Source organism: Amaranthus tricolor, chromosome 2, assembly GCF_026212465.1.
Source record: "Amaranthus tricolor cultivar Red isolate AtriRed21 chromosome 2, ASM2621246v1, whole genome shotgun sequence".
NCBI classification, from domain to species: Eukaryota; Viridiplantae; Streptophyta; class Magnoliopsida; order Caryophyllales; family Amaranthaceae; genus Amaranthus; species Amaranthus tricolor.
In genome coordinates this window covers 974,327-988,959 of record NC_080048.1, presented here as the reverse complement: position 1 = coordinate 988,959, position 14,633 = coordinate 974,327, and the positions used below count along the sequence as shown (strand labels likewise).

The 14,633-nt window shown below is 31.8% G+C and overlaps 1 protein-coding gene across 4 annotated transcripts; it reads left to right on the top strand.

The window, feature by feature from the left end:
* The first annotated feature begins 10,861 nt into the window (after positions 1-10,861).
* Positions 10,862-13,971, top strand: LOC130806963 (mitochondrial intermediate peptidase, mitochondrial-like). Of its 4 annotated transcripts, none has more exons than XR_009040416.1 (7): positions 10,866-11,198; positions 11,281-11,362; positions 11,446-11,498; positions 12,202-12,256; positions 13,454-13,477; positions 13,633-13,748; positions 13,832-13,971. XR_009040416.1 is itself a non-coding variant. In XM_057672231.1 (7 exons), the coding sequence occupies exons 1-6, from the start codon at positions 11,017-11,019 to the stop codon at positions 13,697-13,699; spliced, it is 468 nt and encodes a 155-aa protein (XP_057528214.1). In that variant the 5' UTR covers positions 10,866-11,016; the 3' UTR covers positions 13,700-13,748; positions 13,832-13,971. The 4 variants fall into 4 exon arrangements, 2 of the variants coding, with proteins under 2 accessions (XP_057528215.1, XP_057528214.1); XM_057672231.1 differs by having other exon boundaries at positions 12,202-12,261; XR_009040417.1 differs by lacking the exon at positions 13,454-13,477 and having other exon boundaries at positions 10,862-11,198.
* The last annotated feature ends 662 nt before the right edge of the window (positions 13,972-14,633 follow it).

Below are 14,633 nucleotides of genomic sequence, written 5' to 3'. Positions count from 1 at the left end.
TTTCATTGTAATCAGTCTCGACCAAGATTAAAGTAATCTCGACCGAAATTAGAACTCAGACTTGACAGAAGTTTTCAATTGAATTTAGTCTCGACCGAGATTATAGTAATCTCGACCGCGACTTAAGAGCAAAGTTTCCAGTGAGTAATATGGCTAATCTCGACCGAGATTAAGGTTAATCTCAATTGAGATTATCTTTGACTTAGATTAGAGACTCCAAATAATATTTAAAATGTTTCTAAACTTCATATTTGAAACCATGAGCCTCCAAATGTTGTCCTAATTATGCACATTCATTCTATTGATGTTCAGTGGACTTCATCATCAAGGAATGGAGTGACCAAAAACTACTTGAATGTATCCAAAAATACCTATTAAGACACCAAATAGTATACAATAGCTTATGCATCTATTCTAGCTCATTTCCATCACTTTTGTCCTCAATACCCACTAGTTATACTTAAAATAAAACTCTTAAAATAATAATAAATGTAAAATTTTACACTTATCAGAACATCCCTACTAATTACACGTCCAAATAAATTTTGATATTGGACTTTTCAAACTTCAATCTTCCAAATGACCCAAATCGAGGAAAAGGAACAACAAGACCCAAACTATCTCATACTCGTAATTCCCTTCATCCCGGCCAGTATATATCATCTTTTTTTTCACACAGATGCAAATGCACTATTTTCTTTGTCCTCTTGAAGAATACGCAACATCAACATTTGACAAGTATTAAGAAAATGTTGGAGGCAATAAAATTCTGTGAATAAATTAAGAGTGACCAAAAGTTAGAGGCGAAGTGTGAATAAGATTTAAAGAAAATAGTGGAGATATTACGCAAAATAGAAATGTTACAAAGTAAAATGGACGGATCAAAATACAAATATTGACAAATTCATACTAACAAGCTAAGAAGCTAAGGGAGTATTTTAATTGTTAATATCTCTAATTAAGTTAAATAAAAATTATAAAAATTTAATGTTAATTAAATTTACATTAAAATAAATATTATTAAGAAAAACAAATGAAAAAATGAGGATGGTGAGACAGAGAGATTAATATTTTAAAGAACCAGTACAATTGAAATAAAGATTTTGGCAATATATTTGAATTAAATTTGGAGCTATTTTACTAGTTTTAATTCAACATTTAATTTAACATAATAATTTTAAAGCATTAATTAGAACAATTAAATTAATAATTAATAAACTCCAAAAGAGAATAACAATTGATAACTCGTCAAATTTATCAAATAAAGTTTTAAAAAATTAAATTAAATATAACAAAACAAACATCATACCGAAAAGTAATACTGTTTTAATACATAAACTAGATAAAAATGATAAACTAAAGCCAAAAGCTATCTAATTGTTCAGTTGTATTGTAAAAGTCTTGTATTGACTCATCATTGATTCCAGTAGCATGAAACTGTTTTGTTAGAAGTGAGTAAAAGATTATTTTCTCTCCTTTAAGCCGCGAAATGTAAATTCGATTTCTCTTTTCAACCTCTGCAATCTTTGCAGAAAATGATGACTTTCCAAGGAAAAAACTATATTTGTCAAGGTTTCTAATTTCCTCCCATTTATGTTTGTGGATATTAAACTTTAAGACTTGAACGCATAATCCAATAAACTTGATAAATATTGCTATAAGTTGACCTTCACACTCAAGTAGGTGATACGAATGAAATTTTTTGAAGCATAGTTGGGGTGGCTTGCTATAAACTTGCCATTTTTCTTTTCCACCTAACAATGAAAATGATCCAAGATAACCTTTTACATCGAGAATGTAAAAGCATCCATGAAGGTAAACTGGACTGCTGATTCTGTAACACCCCTGAATTTCAGACCCTTCAAGGGTGTCACTTGTAGAAATAAATAATTATTTAAATAGGAAAAAGAAAAAGATGACGTTTGATTAAAGTGATGTTTGAAAACTTCCAAACAAAATCCTACGGAAATTTCGGCAGCATCTGCCTTGAAATTTGACGCGCCGAAGATTTAGACAAACGATAAATCATCATAATGAAGAGGCATCAATGGCCTCGTAACAGAATCACGGCGGAAAGGTCATCGCCAAAACCTCTGTCGACATGCTAAGCATGGATCGTGGTTCCCATGTAAACACTTGGGTTTTCCAAGCAAAAAGATAATCCACTGTACAAGCCATTCAAGATACTATAACAAAATATAAAACGATATAAATCTTTGCAGCGGAACGAATTACATCAAAAGGAGGACTCATGCCTCAACCAAAACATACACACTTTCAATTCGAAATCACATGTAGCGTCAAAAATGGTTCGAACAGGGCACGCGTCAAGGTTCTCACTCGATTCCCCCCCCATATGCAATGCAAGGAAACTCCAAAACCTGCAAGACCTATCTACGATGCCCCTGCTGCTCAACGTAAAGTCATAGACCAAACGTGTCATAGCAGGGCCATCAGAGACAAGCCGTCAACAAGGAAACAAGCAGTACACGTCAGTATCTAGCAACAAGTTATATATGCAACCAACAATCAATTCAACAAAACGAGGGAAGAAAGACACTCCAATGTATAAAAATCTACTCCAACCATTCCTCACTTCTATGCACTTCTCAATGCCTTCACCATTTTCTATTTCTTTCTTAATTCCACGTATCTTCTTTTGTGACTAGAGGCCACCATATTGGGGTTTGCAAGACCCACATGGCAACACCTCAGCCAAGGGCGGTGACGGCCATGCCGGCGCCCAATGGCAAAGTATGATCATACCCCCGTACAGCGACCATATATAGATGATCCATGCCTCCGGGAACTAAACCAACTGGGGTACCAATCCAGTGGAGTCACAGTAACATCCAACTTAATATCTCATCAATAAGGGACTCATTCCCATTCCATCTCATATAATCCAACATTCTACTCTCGCGATATCAGAACTCAATCTCTACCATCTTTACAACTGATTTTCACTTGTAACAAAAATTTAACAGTATTTAAATAGCAAATCATATTCAACCTAGCTCGTATAATATTATCACGCAAGGAAAATATATTGAAGATGCATGCAAGAATCAGTTACTGCGTGTACTTACCTGCACTGCAAGATGACAAGCCACAAAAATCGCTTCGAAGGGGTTCTTACGCCCCTCTTATGAACCGGGCACCTATACACGTTTAAAGTAAGACTAATAAGCCTACTTCACATCATTTACGAAGCACCGACTCCATACAAGCTACGCTATTAGCCAATTAAGTTTCGATTCAAGCTAATACGCATTCTACGCATACTCATGCAATAAATTCAACCCATGTACACACATGAACTACGCCATCAATTCCAATCAAACCATAACATTAGATTCCAGTCAGGTTTATATCAAGATATGTTCAAGTGAAAGGGCACAACCATACGCTTGTGCGTGATAGTCAAACTATTCACTGGAAAGTTCAAGAACACGTAATACATGACGTTACACTTAATAACAATCATATCACCTATGATAGTAGTGGTTTATTATTTTTCCAAGGTTTTTAGAGTGAAACGATTAAGAATAAATTAGATTTGTAGCTTGGCGAATCAATAACGATTCGTATAATTTGGGTCAAAGTCACCCAACTTAGCAACAGAATTGAACATATCAGTATAGCAACCGAGCTCAAAACTAACCACCTCATCAACGACTATAACCACGATAATACTTTCATTAATGACAATCGCTACCTTAATCCGTCTTAGTAATTATTATTATCGTTTACTCTACAACAATGGATATTAACAATACTAGTCACCATTCATCCAAAGTGTCACATACACAAGCTTATACAAGATTTCCAATACAAAACATCATCCAAGCCACAAAAATAGTATATACTACTTTTAATTCATCCACCCCTAACTTATTCAAGTTCAATTCACACTTTCAAATGCTTACCCACTTTAAATTCTATTAAGATATAACTTAATCCAAGCTAAGATTCATGAATTTACCCAAATTACTACCTTTAAATTCATCATAATATAAACCCTAACTTATCTAATTTCAGATCACCATAATAATCAAACCCATAACAAAATCAAGATATTCATACTCCAATTTAACAAATATGAACTCTAAATAATAAGAAATCAAATATCAACACATACAAACTTAATTTGGGTAAGAGATTGCTCACAAGGGGAACTAGAAATGGGTAAGGGTATAAGTGGTTGTTGTAGTGGTGTGGAGCACGAAAATGGTGGAGGAACCACCTCTTGCGGCTGCTGTACCTGCTGGTGGCTCACGAAACAGCCGCTGTTGTGGTCGTTCGTGGTGAGGCTGCTGCTTGTAGTGCGTGGGGGAGGGAAAACGCGGCTGTGCTGCTGCGGGCTGCTCACGGTGGTCTGCTGGTGGTCTGGTGTGCCGGCAGCTGCTGTGGGCCGTGAGGGAGAGGGAAGGGAGAAGAGAAGGAGGGGAGGGAGGAGTGACGGCTCAAGCAAGAAGAAAAGAAAAAAAAAAAGGGTTTCATGCCTTTTATCCTTGTTATTATTATTATCATGTTTATTTATTTATTTATTTAGATTCATTTTTCTTGCGAGGCCTAACTAAGAGACTCACCTTCGAGGGCTTAGACATTTTAATAAAATAATCATTTTAATTCGAACCTCTTTATTTTTGAATCGTAATTATATTTTTAATATATATATATATAAGTTAACATTTAAATTCGTATACGAAAGAAATTTATTAAAACAATTTCATAAATAATTGTAAAGTCTTTAAAAACTATTAAAATATTAAATAATTACTTCATTAAAATCTCGGGGTGTTACAGATTCCAATTTTAAATTGGTCGTTTTCATTTGGAAACGCATAATGTGTCCAAGATGTATCACCAAATTGGAAATAAACAATCTCTTTCTCTAAGGGATCAAATGCAACCATTAGAAAGTCTGAAGAGGTAGGATAAGATGAGAACCCAATACTTGTAAGATCAAAAAAATTATTAAAATGGGATGGAAAATCTATTATGACCCTAGTGAAAGGATTGAAGAACTTGAGTGAGGATATCCCTTCAAAACTTGAAATCATAATTAACCATCCATTATTAGAATAATAAAGAGTAGAAGGATTTAAAAATATGCGTAAGCGAGTGTAGTGTGAATCAGATCGAAAAGGATCCATCACTTTACATAATCCATCTTCATCATCTTTAAAGAAGATGAATAAAGGAAGTCTATTATTGGAGATTCTCCATTCAGGAATCGAAGGAATTGCTTGTTGACATTTCTTACAAGTAAGTCGCAAATTCCAATAATCGAAAAAATGTGTTGTGTGTGTTGAAATTAAATATATTAAATCATCCGGAAGCTTAATGAATGAGCCCTCTTCAATTTTTTCGTGGGGAACTTGCTTCATCTCAATTATCCTATTATGTGTTTGAATGCTTCCTAATCTGTGAAAGGAAACATATGAAAAATTAATGATTTCACAATAATGTAATTTTATGATCTTTAAAAATTGATTAAGAAATTGATTGATATAGAAAATAAATATTAAATAATTTTTACAAAGTCTACAAATAGTCATAGATAGATAATGTTGTAACCCCAACGACTCGTTTGGTTGTGGGTACTAAATGATAGTAATAAGTATGATTTGTAGTGTAAATAATTTTCGTGAAATATATCATGTTATTTTCATGGTAATGAAAATTTGATCATAAATAAGATTTGTGTTTGCAATTTTTCATTACCACCTAATATTACATTAATTCTTAATACCAAATTTTCATATGATAATGCATTAAAATGAATTTTGTGAAAATTGTGAAATGATTGGAGGAAAACAAGTATGACTATTTAACTTGTCAAGACATTTTCTTACCAAAACTACACTAATTTTTCATTATCATTCATACCATTTAATACCTAGCATCAAATGGACCGTAAATATAATAAGAATTAATTAAGCAGAAGTAAGTAATAAACCAACGTACCTTTGGACTGGTAATGATATGGGTGCTGCATTCACCCAAGCATAATTGCTTATAGGAGTTGTCAAGTATGAAGAAAGAGAAAGTAGGGTCATACTCCTTTCAACTATGCTGTAACAACATATAATACGCTTATTGACGCTAATTATTTGATAGACACAATTCTCTTGGATACTTGGTCCCTCAAAACTACTACTGGATAAACCCCAACACCAAGTGCAACTATTATAATCTATAAAAAAGGTATGACCATTCAAAGATTTAATCTCCACCCAATTTTTGGTCGGAAAATCAAATTCAAACACAGTTACTCTACTAAAATTATCATCATAAGCATTTCTTATATATGTATTGACACAATACACATGACCATAAGATTCAACCAGATTTGTCCTACAACGTACATATGTAGGATAATTCTCGAAAGGTGTAAGTGCCAAGGACTTAATGGCAAGTGAGTAAGCAATATTGGTATTGATTTTGGTATTAGTTTCTTCATCAACAACCTCAATAGCCGTCAAATAATATCTTATTTCATAAGTTCTTGGATTTCGAATTCGAGTCAAACTATAAATAATACCATGCATTACAAAATTATTTCTTATGCTCTCTGTTCTCTCGCCATCAAGTTTAAGCTTTTGAGTATTCCAATTACTGATTGAAGAATCAGTTGTAATAGGACATGAAAAAACTTGATCTTTAATAAACAAGCAGAGTACTGAATTAGTTGAATTCGGGGGAGACGTAAGAGCACAAAACACGTCTTCATCTTCATCATTGTCATCATCATCATCACCATCACCATCATCAACATCATCATTATCATTATCATATTCTTCATTATTAATATCATTATCATTATCATTATCATCATGATCATGATCATCATTATCATTATCATATTCTTCATTATTAATATCATGATCATCATCATCTTTTGCACCATCACGTTCATTATTAATATCATCATCTACATCTTTTTCATCATTAATATCAGTATCATCATTTTCTTCTGTTTTTTTTCTCGGTAATGGAGGAAGCCTGATTGATTGTAGAGTAATGAGATTACACAAAGAAATAATATTATGATCTTTAATATTACGTAAGATTAACCATCCATGGTAGGAACCCAAAATATCAAAGCCACGCAATTGAGGAATACTCTTGATGAAGGACTGATTATTAGTTGGTAAAGAAGACATACTACAGAATGTTTGAATCATTTTCTTTCTTGAACCTCCATGTGTAAATACGAGCCATGATGAATTGCCAAGAGGTGGTGCAACCTTTTTGTTATTTGTGTTTTCCATTGATGAATAGTGAATTTACTGCCATTATCCATCGATTAATATTGAACCATTGACAGAATGATTGAAAACGAGAACCATGAATGAAAAAAGACGAAAATTAAGATTAGCAATAGATGATTAGCAGAGATGATCAAAAAAAAAAAAAGTAGGCGGATGCATATTTGTATATACTACTATGAACAATAAGTAATATATAATTTATTTTGCAAATTAATAAATTTAAAATGCTAAAAAAATAATAAGATGTATACTTTTTTTGTTTTAGTCTATTTATTATAATTAATTTACCTCTGATATATATAAAAGCATACTATAATTAAACTTAAAATTATACCAAATATATCTTATTTTACTATAACATCAATTATTATAATACAAGGGCAATTAAAAAAATACTCCTAAAAAACAAAAATCCATTAAAAGTGGAAGAAAAATCAAACAACCATAATTGAAATCTAATTCCGTAACCGAAATTAAATACACCGAAATTAAATTAAATTCCACTTAAAATGGAAATATGTACCCACAAAAATAAAAAAACAAATTGATTCGTTAAAAAAACAGGAAAATGGAACATTAAAATAATTTCCAAAACTAAATTCCACTAATTAAGTGGAAACGTGATTCCGTGAACGAATAGCCATGGCGGCTACAGATACCATTGGTTTCTAAACCTAATTCCACTGCAACATAATTACATATGTCGAAAAAATTGAATTTTATTACTTTATTACTTCATTAATCATAAAATTCCACAAAAGATTAGAAAAGTCCTAAAAATCCAACATAAATAGCGATAGATATTACTTAATGGGACAAAAAATTAGGAAAATCAACACCGACAAATAGATTTATTATGTTGAATTAAAAGAATAAAATTAAAGGTTACCTGATTTAATAGCACCGGAGAAATTTTAAGAACATGAAAAGTTATATCTTCAAGATAGTATGTATGATTACCCTTAACTAGTGTTCTCACTTTTAATTCTCTCTGATAATAGAATATAAAATGGTAAGGAGAAAAAGAATAGTACAACCTAGAACCATAAAGGCTATATATAACATTAACATATCACGTATTTAAGGCCCACAACTTTTTAATACATTTAAGCCCAAAACCATTAAACTTTAATTAGACTACTTTAAGATATAATTTATTTTGCATATTAATAAATTTAAACCTAATATAAATAATTAAGCCTCATATGTATAAGATATAATTTATTTTGCATATTAATTAATTTAAAAAGCTAAAACAGATTATAAGATGTTCGCTCTTTAAAGTTATAATGATATATTATATATGTAAGATGAAAAAAAATATAAATTTGCGGATGAGTTTAAAAAAGTAAAGTGAAACAATTATCAAAAAAGAACTTAACTTAATTAACAATTAACAAATCAAAATTGAAAGAAACAATTTGTACTTACTTTCTATAAACAAGATGAACAATAACAACTTTAAATACAATAACAATTTAATAATAATTAATAAATCAAAATAATAATCCACTTCAAATACAATAAAATTTTAATAATTAAACAAAAAAATAAAGATGAATTACGAAATCGAAAACAAAAAGGATAAAAAAAACTTTGTATCACAATTGACGATACCGGTATTGAAATAGCCTTAATTTTAGCGACTTCATTAATTGTAATTAATTAAGTAAATTTGGGATATTAAATTTTAATCGAATCATTTTATTGGGACTAAGTATAATATTTTATTATATTTGAGTATCAGTCGTATTAAATTAAGAGAGAAAATAAATTGTACAACGAAATATATAGATATATTGTACACCTAATACTTTGATGAATATGAGTAAGAAGATGAGTCACTCACAATAACTGACACTCTACACCTCATACTGCTGAATCACTCTACACCATATACTCCCTTCTTTAACTAAAACCTGTGCTTCCATTAATCATCCTTCAAATCATATCATCATCTCCTTCCTACCATCTTCAAGAAAACAAACTGAAATTCAATCTACCTTTCCATCACAAATTCAGAGACCATTAAACTAACATGCTCCACTTCTAGAACCTGGTTGAGGAGCGTTATCTAAATCATGCAATTAACTCCTAAACCCACCATAGCAATGACAACGTAAATATCAACTAACAGTAGAACAACCATCTTTTTGCTTATACGAGGCACACGTAAATTGAAGCCGATTTTAATAGTTATCTCATTCGCCCAAGCATGCAGTTCATCTACATATTCAAATTGTTATATGTAGCCGAATAATCTACATCATCACCTAAGTTTTCAAAGCTATCCCGCATATGTAAATTAATTAATAATTAAATAATTACACAATAAATATAATAGTAATTAAAATAATATTAATAATTAACTTAATATTAAGTAAATAAATCAACAACAATAATAATAAATTAAATCATTACTAATTAAATAACATTAATAATTAAGTAAATAAATCATAAATAATAAAAAAAATTAGAAAATGGGGGAGTCGCGTGAATCACACGACTGAGCCGCGGATGAGTCGCACAAAACACGCTATTGGACCACGGTTCAGTTGCGCATTTTTTCCGGCTCATCCGTGGCTTAATTGCGCATTGCATACGACTCCCACCATTTCCATTTTTTTCAAATTTTAAATTAACAATCGTTATCGGTACTTACGAATCATTTTAGTGATCAAATTCATTAGCCATATTGTTTCGATGTTAACTTTTAGTTCAAAGACCATTCTAGAGAGAAGTTACAAAGGGTTATGAAATTGATTGAGGATAATATTCAAAATCATACAATTAACTAAAAGAATTGGAAAACTCCATGTGCCATTCTTACAATGATTTGCCATGTGGATTGATCAAATTAGTTAATTGATTGATTGAAATAAAATAGTAAAATTTTATTTAACTAATTACTAATACAAGGTAAAAAATAAATAGCAGCTCCCCAAAATTTGTTAAAAAAAAAATTCAATAGAAAACTAGAGTACTTGTAAATAGAATTAAAAAAGTCAAAATTAAATTGTCAAATATCTAAAATTTTTATAAAAACATTCTATTTCTTTTTGCAACTAATTCAATGGACGAATTAGTATACTTTAAAGAAAAGTGAAAAAAACATATCTATCATCAAATTATTATAATATAATATTATATTGATTGTAAAATTTTAACATGAACATTTCAAATTGACGATGATAATATAAAATTATAATATTGTTTATAAGTCATAATACTTATATATCTTAATACTAATAACTTTGTGCATTGCACGAGTTTTTATACTAGTGTGATACTTCCTCTGGTTTTTAATAGTTGCTCCATTTTTGTAATTTTATATGATAAAAAATTCTAAAAAGTTAATATTAAGAAAATACACATTAAGACGAATCAAACAAGATTCCACTTGACTATATTTTACATTATATATAGACAACTATATATCAAATAAGATCAATTGATGAATAATAATTGCTATAGAAATTGTATCAACTAATAAAATTATTAATATTACTAATAATCGAAAAATGTTAAAGAAACCTCGAAAATGGCGGCACTAATAACCTCTCATTTCACCCGCATTTTGCATTCATCATTCAAAATGTTGACCACTAATAACCTCGAAAATAGCAACTACAAGGAAATAGCTTAAACTGTTGACCACTTCACCCGCATTTTGCATTCATCATTCAAGTTCGCTCCGCCCCAACTGCAACTCATTTCCCCCCAAGAAACCTCGAAAATGGCGGCACTAATAACCTCTCATTGCAGAAAAATCTTCCGATCAAAATATTACTATCCCAACATCCAATTTTTCCGAACATCAGCAGCTACAGCAGATGTTAAAGAAACCGGTCTGTACAATTTTTCTCATTTGAAAACTCCCAACGGTTTCCAGCGTTTCGTTGATGATGCAATGGAAAGGTTCGTAATTAGCGAAAGCCTAAATTGAAATTTCTGCCAAATAATCGGATTTTGATTAATTGTTTCTGGTTAATGTTTTTAGGTCTGGAGAACTTATTCATTACATTTCTACTATGCCATCGTCTACTGAAATTATACGCGCTATGGATCAAATTTCTGATACTGTAAGATATTTTTCATGAATTAGGTTCTTTTTTGTGTGTTGACGAGGTTTTTGTTATAATATGGATTATTTTTGATTTGTTAGGTTTGTTCAGTGGTGGACTCGGCTGAGTTATGTAGACATACTCATCCTGACAGGTGAATTTTGTTATATACTCCATTTGAATTCAAAGTAATTTTCATTGTTTGTACTTGAGACCATTTAGTGATAGGAGGACTAGCCCATCAAGCTTATATGCTAGCCAAGCCTTTTCTAATTCTGTGGGATCAAATGTAGGCTAATGCTCAGTGAGTCTGATTTTTTAAAATCAGTTGGGCAGGAAAATCATTTTTTTGAACTCGTAAGTTGCTGTTATGAAAGTTCGAGACTTTGTGCTTCCAGTTGATTAAAGATCGAAAATCGTCCCCTGTGATACCATGATAAATTTCTTATTATACTTGAACACCACAAGATTCACACAAGTGGAGAGTTGTGTGCATACAAACATGATGACGTTCCATCCTCAAACCAATTGGTGATAGGAGGATTAGCCCATGAAACTTATAAATTAGTCAAGTCTTCTCCAAATGTTCAATGTGCGATCACATGTGAGCTATTCTCCAACAGTTGATGTTCTTTTGTTTTGTTATTTCTTGGTAGAACCTTATTGTTATCAACCTAGTGTGGCTTAGTTTTACCAAATTCTCTATATGAATTCGTAATTCGCCAAAGATGGCCTAAAACGTGCTTGTTTCAGTTTTAATATGTTACTTCTATTAACTTAGAATATTTTTATTTCAACAATTGAATGAAGATAGGAGCAATTGTTTTCTTACTGGGTGTTGTGGCTTACATTTTCAGAGAATTTGTAGAGCAGGCTACTATTGCTTTCTTGAGAATGGATGAATATCAACATGTGAGGTGACTTCTGGTCTATTTAAAGTTGATTTATATCCTATGTTCCAGTTAAATGTTGATTATGTGGTTGTCTTTTGATTTCATGGAAATGGTGATTACTTAGTCCACTCTTGAGTCTTGACTCTTGACTCGTGCCTCAAGAGAATTCTTTCTATATTTTTGCTTATGCTCAAAAGATGTTTTTCTTTTGAATTTCAAATTATGTCATTTTGGTGTTGGAATTGTACATTTATAACAAGGTTTAATGTTGGTTGAATGATGGAAATTTGGAATTTGAATTGACCATTTGACACAAATGCTACCTCTCTCTGCAATCCACTTCACAATAAAAAATTATTGATTAGGATGACTATGGGACCCGACCCAACCGTGTTAAGTTTGAGTCCGTCAAAGTTCAAGTGCATTGAATCGAGTCAGACTACTCCTCCTATTGGACCTTTTATGTCCAACTTCTAAGCCCAAGTCTTGGGAAACAATGAATGATTTTTTGCAAAATTAAATAATTTGACTGTAAATGTGAGATCTGCTATTGGGAGCACTTATTCTCCATTCAATTTGTTTGCTGATTTTGAAGTTTGAACTGCTATGTTGAATTGTTGATGGTCACCTTGCAATTGCGAGCTGTCAATCTGAGATTTGAAACTAACAATTTTTAAATATCAGGTTGTGGATTAATAAAAAAAACTTAAGTTGAAGAGGGAAAGGGAAAGTTGTGTTTGTTTTATGTTTGATTTTCAGGAAAGGGGGAGAGGAATGGGTGGCGATGGCTCAGGAAAAGGGATGGAGGCATCTCTGGTAAGGCTGTAATCCATGATCACAGAATATCATTTTCTGTTGAGATTGAAGGTTGTTGGTTTCTCTATATTCTTTTACGGAGGATTGATGAGAGCACAACCTCTAGCGTACCATTTCAGACATGTCTTGGTTCTTGGTGTGTATCAAAAAAGTCTCTTCCTTTGCTTTTACTCAGTTGACGTCCTATCTATTTGGGAGTTGTTATTGGCTGTACTTGAATTCATTTGTGTGTATCAAAAACATATTTTCCTATGCTTTTGGCCAGTTGGTGTACTATCTATATGGGAGTTGTTTTGGCTATACTTAAATTCATCTGTCTGCATAAGTGGTTTTCACCAAAGAACTTTAGTTTTTTCAAAATCTTGAAGTTTATATACTGAACTTTCCGTACTTGCTGCAGGTGCAAGGTGATTTTTTGTCCTGGGTATTACTCATAGTTTCACTCTTTGTAGATACAGTCATATACTAATATATCTTATGCTACAGATTCTGAACATGACATTGAGAATTGGAAAAGTGAAATGTTCAATAATGTGCTTGATATGTGTAATATTTACCGACTAATAATAATGCTCATAGGTGGCCCTGGAAGTGGGAAAGGTACACAGTGTACAAGGATTGTGGATACTTATGGACTGACATCTGAGCGCAGGAGACCCATTAAGAAATGAAATATCTTCTAAGACTGAACATGGGTACTAATGACATTCTCTCAATTACTGATTCTATCTTACTGTTTGAATTACAAGACTGAATAGTCACATGACTTTCATTTCAGCTCTATGATTCTTGAAATCATCAAAGAGGGGAAAATTGTTCCTTCAGAAGTTACAGTCAAATTGATCCAGAAGGCTCTTAGCGCTAAAGATAATCACAAGTTTCTAATTGATGGGTTTCCACGAACTGAAGAAAATAGGGTGGCATATGAAATGTTCAATAAACATGTAAAAAGAATTGATCAAAATTACACCATCAAGAAAACGTTAGAAATTTCATACATACAACGAGAAAAATAATCCTACATAATATTTATTTATTTATTTATTTATTTTTCTTTACTTTTAGTGAGTGATAATTTGATTTATGTACGGCTAAAGCCGACATATTATCACACACTTTTTGGCAATCAGAACAAGTCCATGGATTAGATGCTTTCTTGAGTGCTTCTTTATTTTCTTAGACTTTAGTCTGGTCTTTGACATCATTCTTCGCTTTGCCCTTATTCGAATCCATCTATTAATACAAAAGAAAGAAATTAGTAGGAGGAAACTTACCAACTAATCTTATGATCCACAAATAAAATAATGCTGGTGAAAGAAATCGAAGAAAGCAGCAACAATTTCATTGGATTTTGAGTTTCGTTGAAAATTAATGGAGGAAAGAGCATCTAAATTACCCCAATGATCTTGTATTCCACGAATCAAAATTTTTTTGGGGGGAAAAATAGACAAAACGCAGCAAGATCAGTTGTCGTAGTTTTTCGTTTAAAATTAATGTATTATATAGTGTGTGTTTTAGGTAGAGGTGTTCATTCGGGTGATGGGGTCGGTTTCGGACAGGTGTCATTGGGTTCGGTTGAA

Bases quoted from the DNA above. Each gene is read 5' to 3' on its own strand.
- LOC130806963 (XM_057672231.1), top strand. From the start codon at position 11,017: ATGGCGGCACTAATAACCTCTCATTGCAGAAAAATCTTCCGATCAAAA. The intron at 11,499-12,201 runs GTGAATTTTGTT...TTACATTTTCAG, and splicing joins AGACATACTCATCCTGACAG to AGAATTTGTAGAGCAGGCTA. The intron at 12,262-13,453 runs GTGACTTCTGGT...TACTTGCTGCAG, and splicing joins GATGAATATCAACATGTGAG to GTGCAAGGTGATTTTTTGTC.